Here is a 21,521-nt window from a genome sequence, read left to right as displayed (position 1 = left end):
AACTTACCTTACACTATACTATTAGTAAGGATGCTTATTAGCCTTCAAAGAGTACTCTTTGGCCTTTAGACTCGCTTCAGCTACTTATTTCCGTTGTTGTGAAAATTGGTACTTCTGTTCCATAAGGGAATATAAGTCTTTCTGGGAATTTTTTGAATATGAATCTTACTCTTACCAACTCAAGAAAAGTGCCCCCACACCTCTTATTATCTCGCAAGCTCCATTGTGGCTTAAGCCTACTGTTTATCCCTCCTGCTCTACCGCAACAGCTACAATAGAAAGCTCATATTCAGGCTTCCTCGACTTTTCAACAATCTACAGTATCATCATACACCTCAGAGGAACTATAAAGTTTTAGTCCCTTATGAATACACCTCGACCGTCTTTGATAGAGATTTCCCTCCTAAGGGGATAAACCAGGATAGTCTACCCGCTCTTAGACGGGAATATAAAGAGAAAGCTAGTCTCTGACCCTGTCTCTGGTATGTATATGTTTTTATCATCTCGGTGAGCCCAAACCCCTTATTCTCAAGTATTCCCGCTGCTGGTGGAGAAAGCCCTCTTACTGCTGCTGGTGGATGAGAACCCTTTCTTTCATTTTTTACCCCAAACCCACTCCTACTCTAGGGCTTGATCAACCCAACCACCTCTTTCGGGCGCTATTAAGCCTTGTTCCACTGGAACCTTTTGTTTTGGGCGAGAAACCTCTCTTCTATTCGCTGGAGGCATTCTCAAACTACCTACTCTCTAGGTCGATGTAAATGTAATTGAGTAACAGGAAGAGATAGAGATTAAAAGATTCAAATTTACCAACCCCCTACTCTTAAGTGGAAAAAAACATATGCTTAACACATTCGAGTTTTTTCCTAGTGCATCAGCAACTGTAGCAGCTCCTGTTCCTGCTGAAGCTCTATTTGTTACTGTTGCAAAAGTTCTTGTAGTTGTTCCTGCTAAACCAACTTTTGTTTTTGTGAATTAGTTACCCCCTAGCTCCAATCATTCCTAACGAAGCTCGTTTCCCTGGCTTAAACCACCGGCTTTCACTCCTAACGACTGGCGCTTAACCCCTTTTCTAATAAAAAGACTCTTTTCTCTCCAAAAAACGTAACCTACACAGGATAGTCAAAGAGAAAGGTACACTGTAACCTATAACCCGAATCCCCTAAAACCCCATATTCTACCCACATTCTACACTCCATCACCGGGTCTTAATCCTGAGGCTAAAGCCCTTACCTCTCGTACCGATTATATCATAGCATCGGAGAATCGTCACTTACTCTTACTGCGATGAGACTACATCGATTGTTCATTCCTTACAAGGCGCTAAAGACTCTTTCTCTTCCGAATGATGATGACCCGGAGCAAAAAAAAAAGTTTAGAATCCCCTTAAGTTCTCTTGAATTTAGCTCATAGTCCTTTTTTGAGGCATTTATCCCTTTATTAGGCATTATAAAGACTCTTAATTCCACTTCTTTTTCCTACACAAAAAGGAGATTCGGCCTAACGCTTTCACGATTCATATCCTTTAACTGATTAGGCCTAACGCTTTCACGATTCATATCATTTAGCCTGCGCATTCGTCATAGTATTTATTCTTTTATATTCCTCTTGGGGCTAAAGTGCATGAAGTTATTTCTGCCCAAGATTTCAAGTCAAAATGCAAAATGGGTAGATGCCCCGGGAATTTGGGTATCAAGGCATTTCCTTAATGGAAGGCTACTTCATAATGCAATTCGGCATATCCATATAGCTGTAAAATAATATTTTTCAAGAAAGTGCGAAGCAAAGTAGTAAATACTTTAAGTCTTCGAAGTGAAATAAGTAGGAGCATAGCCTTTGAATCCAAAATTCCTCGCACGCTCAATTGCAAAGGGCTATAGTCAGAGAGAGGGTGTGGACTTCAATGAAGTATTCTCTCCTGTTGTGAAAGCCAGCTCTATTCGCGTCTTGTTAGCCATGGTTGCACTCTTTCGATAAGTGCGATAAGAAAAGGTAGCTAGAAACTCTTTCTCTACTTTAAATAGAAAAAATTCTTTTACTTGGACTAGAAAGGGACGACCCGGTTCATACCTACTCCGTAGGTGTCGGGGAGGGGGGGGGGGACCACTCCGGGCCTGACCTACGCGCCCTCACCCCAGCTTCGCTGGAGGGGCGTTTCGAACCCTCGACCCTGGCACACCACGGTAAGCAAGCTTACCGCTGAGCCAAGTCCATCCCTCTTACTTGGACTAGAAAAAGTAATATAAATCAAAGTAGCAGCAATCACGATAGCAGGCAAAGTCCTATCCCCGAATTTTACGCCGGGTAGGAAGACTCTTTGAACGAAGACGTTCTTGGGCCGCAGAAAGAGCATCTCTCTCTGTCTATTGGTTCACCTTTAGATCTTTGTATAGATCTTGAGAAGATGCCTAACTATTGTTATGCCTCTGGATTCGAGATGATGGTATATACGAATCTCGTGTCATCAAACGACTCTATCTGCTGCTTCATCATTGATTTTCCCCCATAGATTTTTGGACGTGATTCTAAAAGTGTGAAGGGCTTTGGAAATGTTGTTTGAACTTTTTGTCCTTCAATAAAAGTCTTTACTTTAGACAAAATCGTCTTTACACTATTTTTTCTAATATTTAAGAGTTAAAAATTAATTAAATATATTTATAGTAAAATCTTTCCTTATTAGAAGTCATCAAAATTAATGACAACTAATATTTTTTTCATTAATTTAAGAATACTGAATCAACTAAATTTGATTTTAAGAACATTTGCAAAACCCTAATAATATAAAAATTCCTAAGATTTAGCACTCCAAATTTAATAAAAGAAGAATAAGTAGAATATTATAATAAAATTGTAGTACAAGTTAAAAAATCAAGAAGTAAGAAATAGATGCTCGTGCACCTAAAAACAAGAAGAGAAAGAACTCATAAGAGGGGGATTGCCCAAGTCCAGGAGATCAATTACTCATCCCTTTTCCGATGTGAGATACTTAACACTCCCCCGCACGTCCATTGCCCAAGTACAGGAGATCAATTACTCATCCCTTTTTCGATGTGGGATACTTAACACTCCCCAGCACGTCCAGACCTCATTAACTGGAGCGTGGAGAGTATAATATGGGAACCCAACATCGGTGAACAAAAATTTGAGATGGGCCTGACTCTAATACCATGATAAAGAATGGATCCTGGGTCTAACTCAACATCAAAAGCTAGCTCATGAGGGGAGGATCTTGGGCCCAACTCAACCTCAAAAGTTAGCTCGTGAGGGGAAGATTGTCCAAGTCCATATAGGGAAATCAATTACCCATTCTTTTTTTGATGTGGGATACTTAACACTCCCCCGCACTCTTAACTGGAGTGTGGACAATATAATATAGGGGCCCAACATCGATGAATAAAAGATTTGAGATGGGTCTGTCTTTGATACTATATAAAGAATGGATCTTGGGCCTAACTTAACCTCAAAAATTAGCTCATGAGTGGAGAATTGCCTTAGTCCAGGAGACCAATTACGCATCCCTTTTCCGATGTGAGATACTTAACACATGTTTTAGTTGATTGTTATTATTTAATTTAGGTAATATTTAACACTTTTTAAGTCAGTTAGAATTTTTTCATATATGTCCGTAATAGCTGGGATCAAGATTTATAAGAAAGGCGCACCTATATTTTATTTTTTCTTCTTATTTAAGTTTAGATCCAGACTTCCTTCTTCCTTTTATTATCATTATTTTTTTAACTTCTGTTTATTTCTTTTAGTTTATAGCTTTAAAGTTTTAAAAGTTTTTAACTACGTAATAAGAATGTAATCAATGATATTGTAAAGATTTGACTTTAAAAATAAAAAAAGATTTTAAATATATAAAAGAAAAGTGATGTTCCATCAACCACTTAAAATTTCTCATAGTAAAATATATGTGTGTTTACACTAAAATATATTTTTATATTTATATTATCATATTAAAGTGTGAAGGATCTTTGAAAAGTAATTTGAAATTTTTACATTTCATTAAAAAAAATTCGCAATAGATAAAATTATTTAATTTTAAATGATCAAATGTAACACGTACGAGGCACGTGAGATTAAACTAGTCTATAATCTATATCTATAATATATTAAAAATGTGAAGACCCTTAGAAAAGTGATTTGAACTTTTTGCCCCTCATTAAAAGATTCTTCTTTAGACAAAACTGTCTTTTCACTATTTTTTTAATTTATTATTTAATTATTTTTTATTATATTAACTAGATTTCCTAAAATATATGAGACTCCTAAAATATATGGTAGGAGAATTAATTAATATTTTCCTTTCTACTAGCCTTTCTAAAATATATGGGACTCCTAAAATATATGGTAGGAGAATTAATTAATATTTTTCTTTTTACTGTTCAATTAGAAAAATACTCCTAAAATAGGTTTCTATTAATTAAGAAAATACTTCTATAAATATTGAGATATATGTTAAATTAGAGAACAAACTGATTTGCCTATTGGGAGAATATGATTGATGCTCATCTAACTTGATTCAATTGCATGTATAGATTGGTGGATTCTTAATTTTCTAACCCTCAACTTCTTCAATATTTTTGTTAGCATAAAAGAATTCAACATGTGTGTATATATATAACTTCTTTGTTTCATTCAAAATCATTCTTTAGGGTCAAAATTTTCGTTCAGACAAGAATTAGTTGGATAAAAATTGAAGCTTTGTAATCACTATTATATTTATTTGTTTTTATAGTTTACAGGTCGTAGATGAATGTCGGTTGGCTTTGAAAAATTTCTTGTGTAAAGGTTAGGTTTACTTGTATTGTTTTGATATCTTTATTATCTTATTGTTTTATTTTAATTTACACATGCTAGATAAACGTGGGTCGGCTTTGAATTTTTTTTAGGTAAAGGTTAGGTTTAATTGTATTGTCGTAATATCTCTATTAGTTTATTATTTTGTGGTAGTTTACAATTCGTAAATGAATCTCGATCGGCTTTGAGAAATTTTTGTATTGGGTCGGCTTTGAGGAATTTTTTTATGTAAAGGTTAGGTTTAGTTGTATTATTTTGATGTCTCTATTATCGTATTATTTTGTTATTGTTTATATACTCAAAAAATATTAAATTTAATTATTATATTCTTCTTTATTATTTAAATAAATATCCTATTTAGTGTAATATTTAAACTCATTAAAATAAGGTACACGCACAAGGCGCGTACACCTAAACTAGTATATATAAATATGTAGGCTAACTTAGCTTAACGATATAAAATAGGAAATATCGATTTTGGGCTTTCAAACAAAACATAAAATGAAACAATATAAGGATTCATTCGTCACACATCTGAAGAATTGATGTTTCCTCCTGCACAACAATTGAAATAATTGATAATCAGATAGATCTCTTTTCCATGTTTCGATTTTTCTCATCTTTTTGACACATTTTTTAGGTCTTTCTCTTTTTTCTAAAAAGACTTATATGCACTCCAAGATTTTTTTATGTTATAGAGTCTTGTAAACTAAGTTGATTTTTTCTCTCTTTTTTGTAATAAAAAGCTAGCTCTAACCTATACTATGAGATCATTAGATTGCCACTTACTAATGTTATGTACATTATGTTAGGGTGTATAAGTTAAACCATAAGGTGATTTTTTATTTGCAAGTACTGGCATAAGAGAGTTATCTCAAGTAGCAAATATATGTCTTGTATTTATTTGGAATAGTGAGTGTTTGGTTTTTATTTTTTGGCCAATTTCATCGACAGTCTTTTAAACTTGGCACAATCTTTCACTTTGGCACCTCCTCAAGTGGACGTTGTACACTTTTGGCACATCAAGTAGTCATAAAGTGTGTCACTTTGACACCTTTTGCTGAATCAGCAAAATTCGTGTGTTACACGCATTGAAAGCACGTTTGACCATTTTTCTTTCCTTATATTAACACATTCGTATTCCTTCATTGATCGAATTAACAGAGAAAGCTCTCAAATACATACACACATTATTACCACTATCTCACTCTTTCTCACCCACTTTCCTCTCCCTTTTAATTTGTATGTCCCTTCCTTGATCACTATTCAAGAGCTGCAGCAAATCAACAAAAATGATTGATTTTTTGTTCTGTTGATTTTAACCATTTTTATTTCTTAAAATGGTTCCCTTCTTAAAATGATTTCCTCTTCTTTGATTGAATTAACAAAAAAAAAGAAAAAACTTAGCAACTTGAACCAACTAGAAACACAAAAAAGGAACTTGAAAAGAGAGAATTCTAATAGGACCTGCTATGTGTTCACTGAAAGATCCCTGCAAAGCAAGAACCCCCACAACCATATTTCTCTCAACACACAACAAAATTGCTCGACTACTATTATGCAATCAAGAATCTGTAAAAAGGGAGTTTTTTCAGAAAAAATTGATAAGGTGGGAGAAGATTCATGTATGAAAATTAGGAGGTGGGGGAAGAGACTGGCACAATATGTGAACCTTAATACCCACATGAAGTTCAATTTATGTTGGCGGCTTCATGTTGGATCCTCTATTTTGGGACTCACTAATCTTGTTAAAGGTCTTTTACTTTAACGTCATTATTTGGAGAAGGAGGTTTGGTTGGGTGGGTGGGCGGGGGGTTGGGGTGTTTGGAGAAGATGATTTGGATAGGTGGGGGGCGGGGGGAGGGGGGGGCTGTGGTGTTTGGAAAAATGGGTTTTGAGGGGGGTGGGGTTGGATGGAGGGGTTTATTTATTTTTTAATTTAAATTAATTATTTAAATAAAACATGACAAATGTCCCATTATTATTGGCTACTTTACACGTCACATTGATCTCTTTCCATGTCATAGCACGTGTAATACACGCACACGATATAATTTTGCTGATTCAGCAAAAAGTATCAAATTAACACCCGCATATGCTACTTGAGGTGCCAAAGTGAAAGACGGTGGTTGTCAATGGTTTTGGCCTTGTTTTTTTCACGGTGTGTATGCTTGTTTGGAATTGATCTATTATTGATACGGAACAAACATATACAATAAATACAGGACAAATAGATACATTGAATTATTACTACTTTTAGTAATTAGCCATTGTTGTTATGATTGATAATTAAGATTCAAAATACTGTTAATTATAAAATTTCCAAATAAATAATTAAATCTAGTCCGAACATTTTTTTTTTTCGTGTTAAAGGGAGGTATTGATTACATGATCTGCAAACTGCAAACAAATATGGGAAAGAGAAAGTTTCCCTGTATTTTTCCTCTGAAGAAGACGCTTTATTTTGCTTTAAATGTGAGAAAGACTCGGGTTTTTGTGTGTGTGTGTTGTGTGTGGGGGGGGGGGATATTTTTCATGAATAATTAACGAAATGATGATTAAATATTTATACGTATTTAAGAATTTTTTGAACACAAATACAAAATATTGATCAAAGTTATCGGTTACTCTAAGCCCGTAAGTAATTTACTTCAACTCCACCCTTTTGTCCAAAGAGCATTTATATACTATGATTTAGGCAAACATCATTGGTGAGAACGTAGGGATTGGGGTGGGGTCGGGGGTGTAGCTAGAAGATCAAATACGAGTTTAATCGAACCAAGAAATATTTGCTCGGATAACATATTTGTTTTAAAAAATTCATTGAGTATGTACCAATATGAAACTTAAAATTCAATTATTAAGAATTGATGTTGTTCTAAAACTTAGAAGCTATAAAGTTGAAATCTTGGATTCACTTTTGGGTGGGGAAGAGACAATTTGTGTGGAATGTGCTTATGGAATTTCTTTTTCCTACTTTCACAAAGTCATTTCTAATTTTCTGGCGCCTTGTTTTTTAGAGAAATAATTTTCAAAACATCTTAATTACCAAATGTGAGAAAATTAAACTATACCAATTAGACATGGCTCAAGATACGAAACACAAACTTTTTTATGATGACAACAGTCGTAACTGTCGACTCTAAAGAGCGGGGCAGTAAGCTCTCTATCAACAATAGGGAGGGGGTTATTCATAGTAAAAAAGAAGTCATAAATGGAATCTTAAGAAGTGGAAAATCTATCTGAAAAGAAGTAAGAAGCTGATTGTAATGTTGTAATGTCCAAAAGGTCAATTTCGATAAGAGCCCAGTGCTTGTCTCCCTCTCGAACAAAGCTCCTCATAGAAATTTCAGGTCATTGAACAAGACTCAAAAAATCCTACTAAGTATATCCCTCAAGAGTATAAAGGGACGACCCGGTTCATACCTACTCTGTAGGTGTCGGGGAGGGGGACCACTCCGGGCCTAACCTACGCGCCCTCACCCCAGCTTCGCTGGAGGGGTGTTTCGAACCCCCGACCCTGGCACACCACGGTAAGCAAGCTTACCGCTGAGCCAAGGCCATCCCTCACCCTCAAGAGTATAAAGAACACTAAAATTCTCTTGGCCGGGTCTGTTCATCTAAAGATACTTATTTTTCGAGCTCCTTTAGTTGTCCCTATGTACATGCATAAGGAGGCTGCAATTTCATAAAAGCATTTGTGAAACTAAAACGACGTTCAAGTTTCCTATATGCTGCTTCGTATTTAAAAGAGTGTGCAGTTTTTCTTCAATGTTATTACCTTGGATGTTATTCTAAGGAGGTTGCTAGTGGCTGGCGAGAGAGGGGTGCTAGAGTTTCGATATTCAAAAGCTTCTTGATGAAAATCAGATTACGAAATTAAAGGAAAACAGGTGCAAGTTTTATTTTTTGTGTGTGAGATATGGACAGACACAAACGTGTTCCACTGTGACGAAGCTAGAAAAGGCAGGCGGGGGGCCATGCTGAGAAGTAGGACACCCAATTTTTTAATGTGGAAACATATTCAAATTTGGAAGTACAAAGCAAACAACAAGCACGAACTCTTGCTAAGAAAAATTTAATACATATTTTTTAAAATTAGGAATTATCTTGCATTGTATTGAATTTGATGGGTGGAGAAGAAAGAAGATTGAATTGGGGATTTTGGGGTTGTCTGGATAAAGAAATTAGAACTCTTAAAGAGTTTCCTTGTCATTAATATAAGTTTCTGTGGAACGTCAGTTGTTTTCCAATCATGAATTTACCCTCTATATTTCAATTTAGGGTTGTCAGTTGGTATATACTGAACTGAGCAAATTATCTTTGATCGAAGTTAAAAGGAGGTGGATGGTGGTGATACTGAATAATCCGGTTAATTTGATGATTTATGAGCGGTAGAACTATATCCATTCTCAACAATTGATTGTTGAACTAGTTGTTTTTTTTTAAATCGTTTCAATGATCTTTCTGTTCCGACGTTGACTGCTTTTTCTTTTAACAGAAACGACCATCTTTACTACAAAAAGGCAAGAGTATATGTCAAACTTGATACAGGGGCAGAGCCAACCCTTTGGTAGGGGTTCATTGGGTATGGGATATTTGTCCGAAAAAGTGAATTTGTTAAGGCTACGGTAAATCATACAAAACCTCCAAAAATTATCTTTCTTTTTCACTGGCAGAACCAGACTAACATTAAAAAAAAAAAAAAAAAAAAAAACAATATAATGTTGTTAAGTCATTTGCATCCCTTATAAGTAATGATAGCTTGTATTCGCCATAGCATTCTATTTTACAAAACACAATCACATATTGCATTTCAAGAAATATCAATATGCATAACAATAGTTCTGCTCATGATATAAATATCCGTAACGCAAGAATATCGTTTATAAGAAATGAATTAGGTTGGAAACAATCATATGTTTGAATAATAACAACAAATTAATCCCATTGCACATGGTAATTATATATCTAAATATATGAACTTAGCAGGTTAAGATGATATTTATTCATGTTGCGTTCTTTGATGAAGTTAATCACGTTGAATTAAACCGTCAAATTGGCTGAATAGGCTCACACACTCATCAATATTAGCTTGTACTTTCACCTTCCAAGTTTCATGTAAATCATCAAAGACAGTTTAAAAATAATTATGTCACAAAGAAGTTTGCAACTGATTGAAAAAAAACACAATATAGAAACTTCAATTGAGAAAGAAGAAAAACTGCTTAAGTAAGGTAGTCGCTTCTTTTTTTTTTTTGGGTACAGAACAAATACTTCCCACAGCCCTAAAACGGAAAAAGAAGAAAAGGAGAACAAGAACAAGAAAAATAGCAAATATTGCAAGGTTTAGGATTGTTTTGGTATTAATGTGTTACTGCTCAAGTGTAAACGTCTTCGGTTCTTTTGTACATAAGATGCTCCTTCAGTCCCAATTTATATTGCACGCTTTCAATTTTAGCAGACCCAAAAAGAATTGACTTATTTAGACTACAATGTTCTCATATTTCTTTAACTCCATGCCTAATCAAACTATACATAAACTTATTTAGACTACAGTGTTCTCATATTTCTTTAACTCCATGCCTAATCAAACTAAACATAAAGAGCAGGAATGCGTTTTTCACCCGAAGAAATGGTTTGTAATGCCCCTTCATAAAGACCACATCTTTGTTAGCCTACACATGCTCAACCCGTTTATTCCAATACAAATTTAGACTAATTTGGGGCATTCCACTCTGGAGAAAAGTCTGGATTTGCGTCCACTAGTTCAGATTCTTGCTTGTTCGTTGTGTTCTATTACTTGATATTTAAAGCTTTCCTGTAAACTAGAATTTTCTACAAATTTTAAACTTTATAACGTAACGTTGCAGAAGCAGTCAAAACCAGACCATTAGGCAATTACTGCTTTTGGTTGAGCAACTGTTACCGTCTTTCGAAACATAAACGATTATCGAAACAAAAACGTTTTAATCGGACGTCCCCGAAGGAACCTTCAAACTATTAGGGGTAAATAAATACACTGCCATCTCTAGGAGTTACCCAGTCTTTCTGTAGACGAAAACGAGCAAGTGTGAGACCACCAGGTATCAAATTGGCACTGATCGTAATCACACTCGTCTTCATCCTGTTGGAAACTGGATGTCAACCATAGAACGACACCGGGATAATTACTGGTTAGGATCACTGTGGTAACGACCAATGGAAGAGTTCTGACCAACGAAACACATCATCTACAAACAAGTCGGTGAAGGATCAAAACAGTTAAAGAAAAGGGGGAAATCTTCCATTTAAATACATATAATGTGCAGAGTCTCTCCTGGAGATTGCTTTGCCATAGGAGAACAGAGCTCTCCATTATCACTGTCAATCTGGCACCAAAGCTACCAAAAGCTGCATTCCTGTTGACACATTTGCTCGAAATCTCTAACCAAGTTCCTTTTCTGCTTGGAGCTTTGATGAGGCTGTGAAATAAATGTAGTACTTTGTTACAATAATTCACACGTAGAAACAGGCAACTTAAAAAGGGCAAAAAGTTGACGGAAAATAAGACCAAACCTAAAACAGATCAAACTTCTTATATTGCCAGCTCTGAACTCTGGCTGATTTAATTGTCGTCATCATCGCCATCATAGTTTTCAACATAGCTTTGAGTGCTCATCCATGCGCCAGGGAATATGAGCATCCTCAGAGCAATGCAGGAGGCTCTGTGAAACTGAGACTGGTGGATGGATTCGGAAAATACTGCAAGCTGAACAATCCATTCCACCACGTCTCAGTTGTTCATGCCTGCACCCTGCCAATTGCAACATTTTGCCGCTCAGCATCCCCCTCAAGATGCTGAATTGTATGTGGCAGGATCCAGGCATGGCCCGCGCCCCTCACCGGGGCCGGGCTAATCCAAAACCATCGGGTTGAAGTTGATGAGACTGGAAAACCATGAGCAGAAGGAGCAATCAAATGATTGAGCAAACCATAAAGCGGAAAAAATAAACCAGGATGTCAAACACAACTACTGACGGTTAATTATAAAATCTCATGTGAAACAAAGAGAGGCTAAAATTCCCCAATACAAAAATTAAGATAATTTAGCATAAGAAGACTCCGTAGCTTCAACAAGCATCCAAGCAGGAGGCAAGTGTAGCTTTCATTAGATTCTCTTTTGGCATCTGCATCGTTATATCCTTTATGTAGTAACCAAGCACTTAAATATGAAGGATGCCAGAATGCTCTTTGCCAAAAATATTTCCCCACTCACAAAAATTTGCTTCAGAAGCTTAATCTATCATCATCTCTCACAGTGTGAGGGTTAGGTAATGTGAACATGTTAGGTTAAAACAGTAGTTAAGAAACAGATCTTCGCCATATCAAATATGAGTTTGTACATACTCTCTCTTAAATCTGTCTAGGTCTCTGGAGGTTCATCAAATAAATTATTGAAGTGAAAAAGTTAATTTGCCATACCTGTGAGAAGGGTTGGTGAACCTGCTCGTGAGGATGGATAAAAGTCATTCCAGGACGCTGACAAGGATACTGGGTTGAATGCAAATATATAGCTGAGCTTGAGCGTGCACTAACATGATTGTGATTGAAAGGGGGAGGCATCATGCTCTCTGCTGGACCATAACCAATACCAGGAGTCGGTGTTGCCCAAGGCCCAGGTAAATGTTGAGGAAGTGGACGAGGTTGGTTTTCAGCAGAAATGGGAGACCGAAGAGCAGACCCAAGCTGGGGAAACTCAGTATTGTAGTTAATTGCAGGAGCATACATGGGTTGAATTGTGTACGGGCCACCAGTAAATCCAAACCCAGGATCAAACCTTTGCATGTATCTACAAATAATAAAAGTCAACCGCCCGATTAGAATCATAGACTAAGTTGCAAGAAACGACGTGAGCATTGCAATGAAAATAACCACGAGCACAAAGGCAATTCGTGAAATTGAGGGGGGGGGGGGGGCACAACAGAAGATGGATATATTATATTTGCACATAATTCTGTACAGCATAAAGAACCTCACAAGTAGTACTAAAAGCTTTTGAGGAAAATGCCAAAAACATATTCGTATATAAAGAATTCACGTAGCATCAAATATCAATAGGACGTCACAAATTAGTTTTGACAACCTAGATCATGCATTAGAGAGGAGAGAAGCAAGAGAAGGAACAGAGAGAATAAAGGAAACTGACTAGTGGCTCCAAACCACCTTAGCTTCAAAATGATAGCAGCTTCTCTCAAATCAGGTTCCTTCCCCTTCTTCTTTCTGTATACTTTCTCCTTCTCCTCTTTTGAATCAGGTTCTTCTTTCCCTCTTTGAGAGTCTACCTCCTAGCTGTTAATAGCAGGGTCTTCCAATATTATGTAATAGGCCTATCCTCTTCTTAAACAATTTGTTTAGCCTTTTTGGTTTCTATTTGGTGCCCAGACACAGATGTTGTCCCTTTTTTACGGGAGGCAGAAAAGGACAAAAGGTATTCATCTAGAGTAGTGTGTTCCAGGAGACTGGACTGGACTGGACTGGACATGTGCACGTCCTATCTACCACTATATACTCCAGATTTGCAATTTGTTCTTCACACTGTCCAGAGGATCATGACGGAGAAAGGGATAAAAATGGGGAATCGTGAAGGGGGTTGTCCTTCCGTAAATGCAAGTTGCCACAACTTCAGTATATTCAAATATAGATAGGATCACTATCGCTATGATTTTCCATCAAAATCTGCTTGACCAGTACAAGGAAAAAGTTTTTTTTGTCTAATCTTACTCTCTGCCTGAAGCAACGGACAAAAAGGTTGGCATTCTTAAAAGCTCTTATGCATCCAAAATGCATACTATACCCCAAACTTCTTGTTCCATTCAACACCCACCCCTCACCCACCCCACAAAGGAAAAAAAAAAAGAGGAACCTATACGAAAAGCAAAGAGTACAAAGGTGGTAGAGCTTCATAAGTCAGACACGTAATAAAAGAATCACAGATCCAACATATACTTCAAATCGCTCTTAGTGTAACACTAAACATTCTAGAACAATCATGACCATAGACAAGCATTTATCCAGATTGGTCAGTAAATCTTAATAGGGATGAAGATTTTGTAGAACATTCATATACAGAGTTACTAACATAGACGCAATCAGAGAAGAAGTAAACTATCCGCTCAATCCATGTTAAAAGGATACCACGTGACTGAACCACCAATACATACACAGAACACAAACTGAGGGGAAGGGTTACTTTACAGCATATTCACAAAACAGCAGAGAACTAAGAAAGACCTGTCATAGTTCCTGTCATAATCAGGGTCCTTCCGATCAATTTCCCGATCACGAAAGATAGCCACCTTATTATAAGATTTAGACCTATTAACTGGCTCCTTTTCTGTTCTACTTCTAGCTGATCTACTGCTACTTGTTGAAGAATCAATCAGACCCCGTCCAGCATTCAAATCAGAAACGCCAACTGGACTGGCTTTTTCTTCCAACTGTGGTATGCCCATTGGACCATACTGGAAAGTATCCTGTGACCTTGATTCAGTTTCAGGTTTTAAGTTGGAGCTCCCACTTAAACTATTAGAGTTAAAAATACGTGCTCGAGCCCTATTATATTCCTCCTTTCTTTCCTCAACACTTTTAGCAGAATTTCCTTTCGATGAATTTGAATTCAACCCACTTGCTAAATGTGAACCTTTCTGTGGCCTCTGCTTTATGGCAACCTTAACCACACCAGTATCTCCTTGAGGCAAATTCACTGGAATGTCAGCCAAGCGAATCAAAGGCATCCGACATTCAGAAGTCTTGCGCACAATAATTCTGGAACCCGAGCCATCCGGTAAACTATTGTCCAACAAAACCATTGACTGTAGTGAATAGTGTTGTGCCACACGGTGAGCAGCCAGTCGCAAATAGGAAGTAGGCAGCTGTTGGAATTCCATCTGTTGTCGACCAGGATCCCTGATGAACTTTTCAACATCTTGCTCCATCCTCAGAACTGAGAAAAGGCAATGACAAATCAATATGTGCAAGATAAAGATAATCAATCCAACTAACAAATACCAACCCCACCCCCCAACCGCAAACCCAAAAGAAGAAGGAAAGCAGAATAAACCACATACAGTGACATATTTAAAGAGAATCTAGCTATTGGAAACACATTGGAAAAAATAATGACGACAGATATAAGAATAGGAAAAAGCACCTAAATGAAGGTAGAGTATTACACAATGAATATTTTTAAAAGTGCAACACACAACCGGTATTCAATGACCAAGAGCCTATCCCAGAATAACAACTAATGACTACATAACCGAGTGAAAATATATAATAGAGAACAAGGTTTTTTCTAATTGAAAAGGTTCAAGTTCTCTTTTTTCAGAACGTGGAAAAGATTCATGTTAAACTTCACAAAGGTCAAAAATGGAAAAAAAAAATCCTTCAAAAACATGTGCTTTTCTGCTTCTAGATTTACGTAAAATGGTTTTTATCTTCTAACTTGTTTTGATAACTAAGCAAAGACTTCCAATGATGTATCTGAGCACAAAAAGTGGCATTGCACACAGCTGTTGATGTAAAAACTCAGCGCCTCAGGGAATTGTGGAATTCTAGAAGAGCCTCTCAAATGTGTGCATGTCACATCAAAGGGCTAGCAAAAATCACATTTGTCCTTTTTAAACTACACATTCTGATTGCCTTCAAAACATTTGGTTCCAGAATTCCTTTACCTACAGACTACCCACCAGCTGCAAGCGGGGATGGTGTTGCATAATGGTTTTGCTTCTTTCTACAGCCTTCTGATCCAACATTAAGGAAACTTAGAGGTAGTCTTTGAAGTCATCCATTTAAGCTTGAAGAAGGTCAAATACAGATGCCAAATCTTCCAGCTGGAAAAAAGGGGGCAGCCCGGTGCACTAAGCTCCCGCTATGCGCAGGGTCCGGGGCGCAACACAAAAAGAAATAATTGACATCCTCAGATTCTTCTTCACACAAAACGCATCTGCTGCAAATAGAGAGTCCTTTCTGCAAGTTGTTTAGGACTAAAATAGACCTTGAACGAAAATTGTGCAACCTTAATTAAATCCCTTTTTTCCTGGGGACAGCAAGGTGGAGATATTCTGTAAGATGATAGCCCATTTGTAGTAGAATTTCATTGTGAACTACCCCTTCCTCCATCCTTTCCAGACAAGTCCTTCAATCAGTTAACCAACCTGATGTGATTGAGCATTCTGCCTGGTCACCTTGGCTGAGCCCTTTTTGATGGAAAGAATCTTATTTTCGCATCCTGGCATTACTACACATTCTACAATGGTTGCATTTAAGAGTTGCTTACCTTTGATGAAAGCTAACCAAGTGTCAGGTACTAGCTTCCAAGTTACCTTCTTAGCCTTTTTGCGAGGATTTTAGTAGAACCTATCTGCGAAGCTCACTGGCATGTATTCCTTTAATTCCTTAGTCCTTAGCTCCAATCTTCTCTGAAATACACGCAACATGACATTAGACAAAAGCCCCTCCCAATGCTCAAACTTTGGTGGAAGGAATTGACAGATTACTCCTTCATTATATCTCAAATTTCTAATAAAATGACATGCTAGTAGGCAATGACACATGCCTTGTCCTCTAAGGTTCAATCTGTTTGGACCATATTCTTTCTCTCAACAGTTATTATCTTCGGGATGCAGCCAAAAAAATCAATAATTACATAGACTGTTTTTACATTTCAGCAATCTGACATAGCATCCAATCTGATATTGTAGTCATCCAAAAGAGAGATCATGTAAAGAATCTCATCCAACTCAGCATGAAACTTGGTTCCTCAGAGATGAAATTTTCACTGCTTATCAGTTCCCTCATTGAATCCAATGCTTTGATCTTCTTTTTCTAAATAAGAGTATCACCTTACCTTTTACAAAAATAAGAGTGGTGTTTGAGCCTCACTGCACACACCTCAGCCATTACACGAGTACATGCTATCTCCCACCAACACATCCTCGGTAACTATCTGCTGAGGCTTAGGCGGATAGAAATTTTTTTTTCTCTGCTATGATTTGAACCAAGGTCTACTGTAATTTTACACACTTCATAGACAATGACTCAGCAAGATGTTCCAGATTAACACTAGTTTTCAGTTCCTCTAGCTATTTTATGAAGAAATATCAATTAATCTAGTTTCTAATTGTCCTTGATGCCTCAATTCCCTTTTCTCTCTGATATCATAAAAGAAGATGCAATCATCGAAAAGTATTCTGGTTGTGCACCATACAAACAAATGCACTGTAATTTGAATCGTTCAGACTTATTAGCATTGTGTATCAAAGCAAGTGCTATGCACAAAGGGAGGACTACTACACACTGATTATAAAAGAATTTACCATTTAAACCGAAGTTGGCCTTAGACTCTTTACCAAACGTGTGATCAACCAAACTGAACTACAACAACTGTCTTGTCCTCTCACTAAGGTGTTATATTAGCATTGCATTCATTTGGGATTCATGCAGCCAACACCAAATAGTTTACAGATTAGTTGTAATTAAGTTGTAATTAACTGATTGACACAACTAACAGGAATGTGAATGCGACTATACAAGCACAAGTGCACGGAATTAGCATATTTCAAACTTATTACCAGCGAGTATCAAAAAGGGTGCAATTCACAAAGGAAATACTACTACTACTACACAGATTATAAAAGAATTTACCATTTAAAGGTCTTTTAGCTTTCAGGTTTTTACCAAAACTATCAACGCACCGATAAGCTATGTTGCGCGGACTCGTGGGTTTCGCCGCCGAACCCGTCCCGACGCTGGTGCGGACGCGGGGAGCGTCTCTAGTTTGGTCAAACGAATCCGGAGATGTTAACCCAACATCAAGAACAAAGTTGGTTGTCGTTGCCAGAAGGGAGAAAGACCGGTGGCGGGTTTAGAGTTACCGTCGCCGGAAGGGAGAAAGACCGGTGGAGGGTTTAGGGTTATCATCGCCGGAAGGGAGAAAATCGGCACAGTAATTGTTATCGTTACCAGAAGTGAGAAACCGCGACTGCAGTCATCGTCGGAAGGGAGAATACCAAGCGAATGTTGTCATTGTCGGAGGGGAGAAATCCGTCGACTGATGTCATCGACGAAATGGAGAAATCCGGCGATTGTAATTATTGTCATCGGAATTTGAATAGTTGGGAAGAAAGAGAAAGACAGGTTGGGAGCTGTGGAGAATAACTTTTCAGATCTACTAGATGGAATAAATAATTTTTTAAAATAAAAGAAGAATTTTTATATTAATATAGTAAGAAAATATATGTGCCTATAGTAAAAAAATATATGTGCCTGTTGGTTTCCCATAAATACAAGTATATACTATAGATTAATCCTAATTGAAAAAGTAACTAAAAGTTATCTTAAAAGTTAAAAGTAGATTTTTAAAATATCTTTATAACTCTACATTTATAATATTTAATTCTTTAGCCGAATCCCCGCACCCGTATCCATACTCGGCTTCGCACCCCCGAATTTTAAAATTTAAATTTTGGCGAATCCGATTCTCTAATCCGCACCCATCTCGGATACCCGCACCCTATTCCATGCAACCTAGTCGACAAGTTTAGCACAAAATTACATTTTTATAATGAACTTCATTATACTAAAATCATAACCCGATATTTTAATAAATACTACGAATAACACAATTACTAGCTACTACAAAATTCATCAAATTACAATTATACTAACATCGCATTCATTCAGGATTCATGTATTGTAGCCAACATCAAATAATTTACAATTCAGCTGTAGTTAACTGATTGACACAACTAACAGCAATGTGACCACAACTGTACGAGCAAATTCACTGCACCAAAAAAGCAATTCAATATGTACACCAGAACAAAACAAAAGATCAGCTAACAAATCCTAAGACTAATGCGAATTAGCATAATAAACATGATTACTATCCTAAAATCATAACACGATATTTTAATAAAGACCACTAATAACCTAAGTTGCATGGACTAGGGTGAGCGTATTTGAGACGGGTGCAGATCCGAGAGTCGGATTCGTCAAAATTTTAATTTTAAGATTTGGGGGGTGCGAATCCGAGTATGGATACGGGTGCGAGGATTCGGCTAAAAAAATTAAATATTATAAATATAGAATTATGAAGATATTTTTAAAATCCACTTTTAACTTTTAAGATAACTTTTAGTTACTTTTTCAATTAGGATTAGTAATAGTATATACTAGTAGTATTTTTGGAAATGAACAGGAGCATATATTTTTTACTATATTAATATAAAAAAAAAAAGTTGTGAAAAAACATCAGGTACATATATTTTTACTATATTAATATAAAATTCTTTTTATATTTAAAAAAAATTGTTTATTAAAAACCACCTAACAGATCTGAAAAATTATGCGTCACAGTTCCCAAGAAGTCTTTCTTTTCCTTCCCAACTATTCAAATCCCGACGACAATAATTACAATCGCCGGATTTCTCCATTCCAGCGATGACAACAGTCGCCGGATATCTCACTTCCGGCGACAACAACAATTACAGTCACCGGTTTTCTCTCTTCCAGCGACGATAACCCTAAACCCTTCGCCGGTCTTTCTCCCTTGCGGCGACGACAGACAACTTTGTTCTTAATGTTGGGTCAACGTCTCCGGATTCGTTTGACCGAATCGGAGATACACCCCGCGTACGCACCCACACCAGCATCGCGTTAGGACGGGTTCGGCGGTGAAACCCATGAGTCCGCACAACATAGCTAATAACACACTTACTAGCTACTACAATTCGTCAAACTATAGGAACATTGCATTCACCGTTCAGCTGTAGTTAACTGATTGACACGATTAACAGCAACGTGGTTGCAACTATACAAGCAAATTCACTTGCACAAAAGAAGCAAATCAAATCCTAAAACAAAAATCAGTAATAAATCCTAAAACTAATGCAAATTAGCATAATAATCATTAATACTAACTAAAAAGGTGTTGCCGAGGAGAAGAAGGGCAGCACGGCGAACAAAACTAAAAACTACTAACATTGCATTTACTCTTGATTCCCGCATCCAACACCAACTCATTTACAATTCAACTGTAGTTAACTGATTGACACAACTAACACCAATGCATCCACGACTATACAACCACAAAATAAAATTATCCACATGTCAAACAAGTACAAAAGTAACAAATCCTACACCTGATATAAATTAGCATAATAATCAACTAACAAATCCTAAACCTCACGTAAATTAGCATAATAATCAGCTAACAAACCTAATCCTGTCGCACATTAGCACAACAATGAACTAACAAATCCTAAATCTGTCGAAAATTGGCATAACAATCAGCTAACAAATCCTAAATAGCAGAACAATCAGCTAACAAATCCTAAACCTGTCGTACATTAGCACAATAATCAGCTAACAAATCCTAAACCTGTCATGAAATATCATAACAATCAACTAACAAATCCTAAACCTGGCGTAAATCAGTACAATAATCAACTAACAAATCCTAAACCTGTCGTAAATAAGCATAATAATCAGCTAACAAATCCTAAACCTGGCGTAAATCAGCACAATAATCAACTAACAAATCCTAAAACTGTCGTAAATAAGCATAATAATCAGCTAACAAATCCTAAACCTGTCGTAAATCAGCACAATAATAAGAAACTCTTAAATATTACTAACCGGAAAGGCGTTCACGAGGGTTTTGCAAAGCCTCACGCAGAAACTGATCGACAGTATTAACAACATCCTCTGACGACACACTCCCTGAACCACCACCACCACCACCACCTGTACCTGTACCCGAAGAATCGAGCAGCTCAGATTGATCACTATTGTTATTATTATTATTATTATTATTATTATCAACAGATGAAGAATCAATATTATCCTTGTTCTTCTTCGAAGACGATGAAAGTATAAGTCGCCTCATACTAGCATCTAAGTCAGCCACCTCCCATGACTCCGGTGGGGCTCCGAGATCATCCGTTACAGAGCCCTCCATCGATTCAATTTTTTTTACCAAATTTAACAAAAAAAAAATTAAAAAAAAGTTAGAGAATCATTGAATTAGGATTATGGAGAATTTGGATATGGAGATTTGGAGAATTTTCATGGAGATTGAGGGAATCTAAAAGGGGAAAAGGGGGGAAATTGTTCTAGGGTTTCGAGAGAATGTGTGAAAGGGGGGTTTGACGATATTGTGTAATTTTTGTTTTGCTTTGCTTAGAGGGCATGCATATTAATGGCGCGTGTGTGTATGGATGGGAGGTGAGAGTGGGGATTGTGTGAAGGGGTGTCGCTTTAGAAATACTTGATCTCGTTTTAATTCGCTGACATGTAGATGTATTTAGGCTGGTAATCGTCAGTTACTAAAGTTGTCTCAAAAACTTGCTTAAATTTCTCAATTAATGCTTGTATCTATCAGATTTCTAACTTACTCAAATTTTGATTTAATCAGATTTTTTTTACTTAATCAGTAAAAGATATAAAGTGTGTAATATACTCGCGTGAGGTGGCAAAATTGACGAATTAAAAGATGACACATGGCATTAAATCCAATAATTATAAATATTTTTAAAAAATAAAAATAAAAAACTGATTACTAAATAAAAATTATAAATTTTTAGAAAAAATGAAAAGCAAAATCTGGTCCCTCGTTTCCCCACCCCCCCACCCCCACGCCTGCCCCCCTCATTCATCTTCTTCTCTATTTCGTC

At 36.7% G+C, this 21,521-nt stretch overlaps 1 protein-coding gene across 2 annotated transcripts; it reads right to left on the bottom strand.

The window, feature by feature from the left end:
- Window positions 1–10,995: 10,995 nt before the first annotated feature.
- On the bottom strand, window positions 10,996–21,117 carry LOC107850819 (R3H domain-containing protein 2). 2 transcript variants are annotated; one of them, XM_047400843.1, is made up of 6 exons: window positions 20,737–21,025; window positions 20,485–20,598; window positions 14,077–14,788; window positions 12,268–12,634; window positions 11,362–11,732; window positions 10,996–11,267 (listed from the first exon to the last, which is right to left on the bottom strand). In XM_047400843.1, exons 1-5 carry the CDS (start codon window positions 20,804–20,806, stop codon window positions 11,685–11,687), a joined length of 1,311 nt encoding a protein of 436 aa, XP_047256799.1. In that variant the 5' UTR covers window positions 20,807–21,025; the 3' UTR covers window positions 10,996–11,267; window positions 11,362–11,684. The 2 variants fall into 2 exon arrangements, with proteins under 2 accessions (XP_047256799.1, XP_016551073.1); XM_016695587.2 differs by having other exon boundaries at window positions 20,485–21,117.
- Between the last annotated feature and the right edge of the window lie 404 nt (window positions 21,118–21,521).

The sequence above is a fragment of the Capsicum annuum genome, chromosome 12 (genome assembly GCF_002878395.1).
Source record: "Capsicum annuum cultivar UCD-10X-F1 chromosome 12, UCD10Xv1.1, whole genome shotgun sequence".
In the NCBI taxonomy this organism is placed as follows: Eukaryota; Viridiplantae; Streptophyta; class Magnoliopsida; order Solanales; family Solanaceae; genus Capsicum; species Capsicum annuum.
This window is presented reverse-complemented; position numbering and strand designations above follow the sequence as displayed.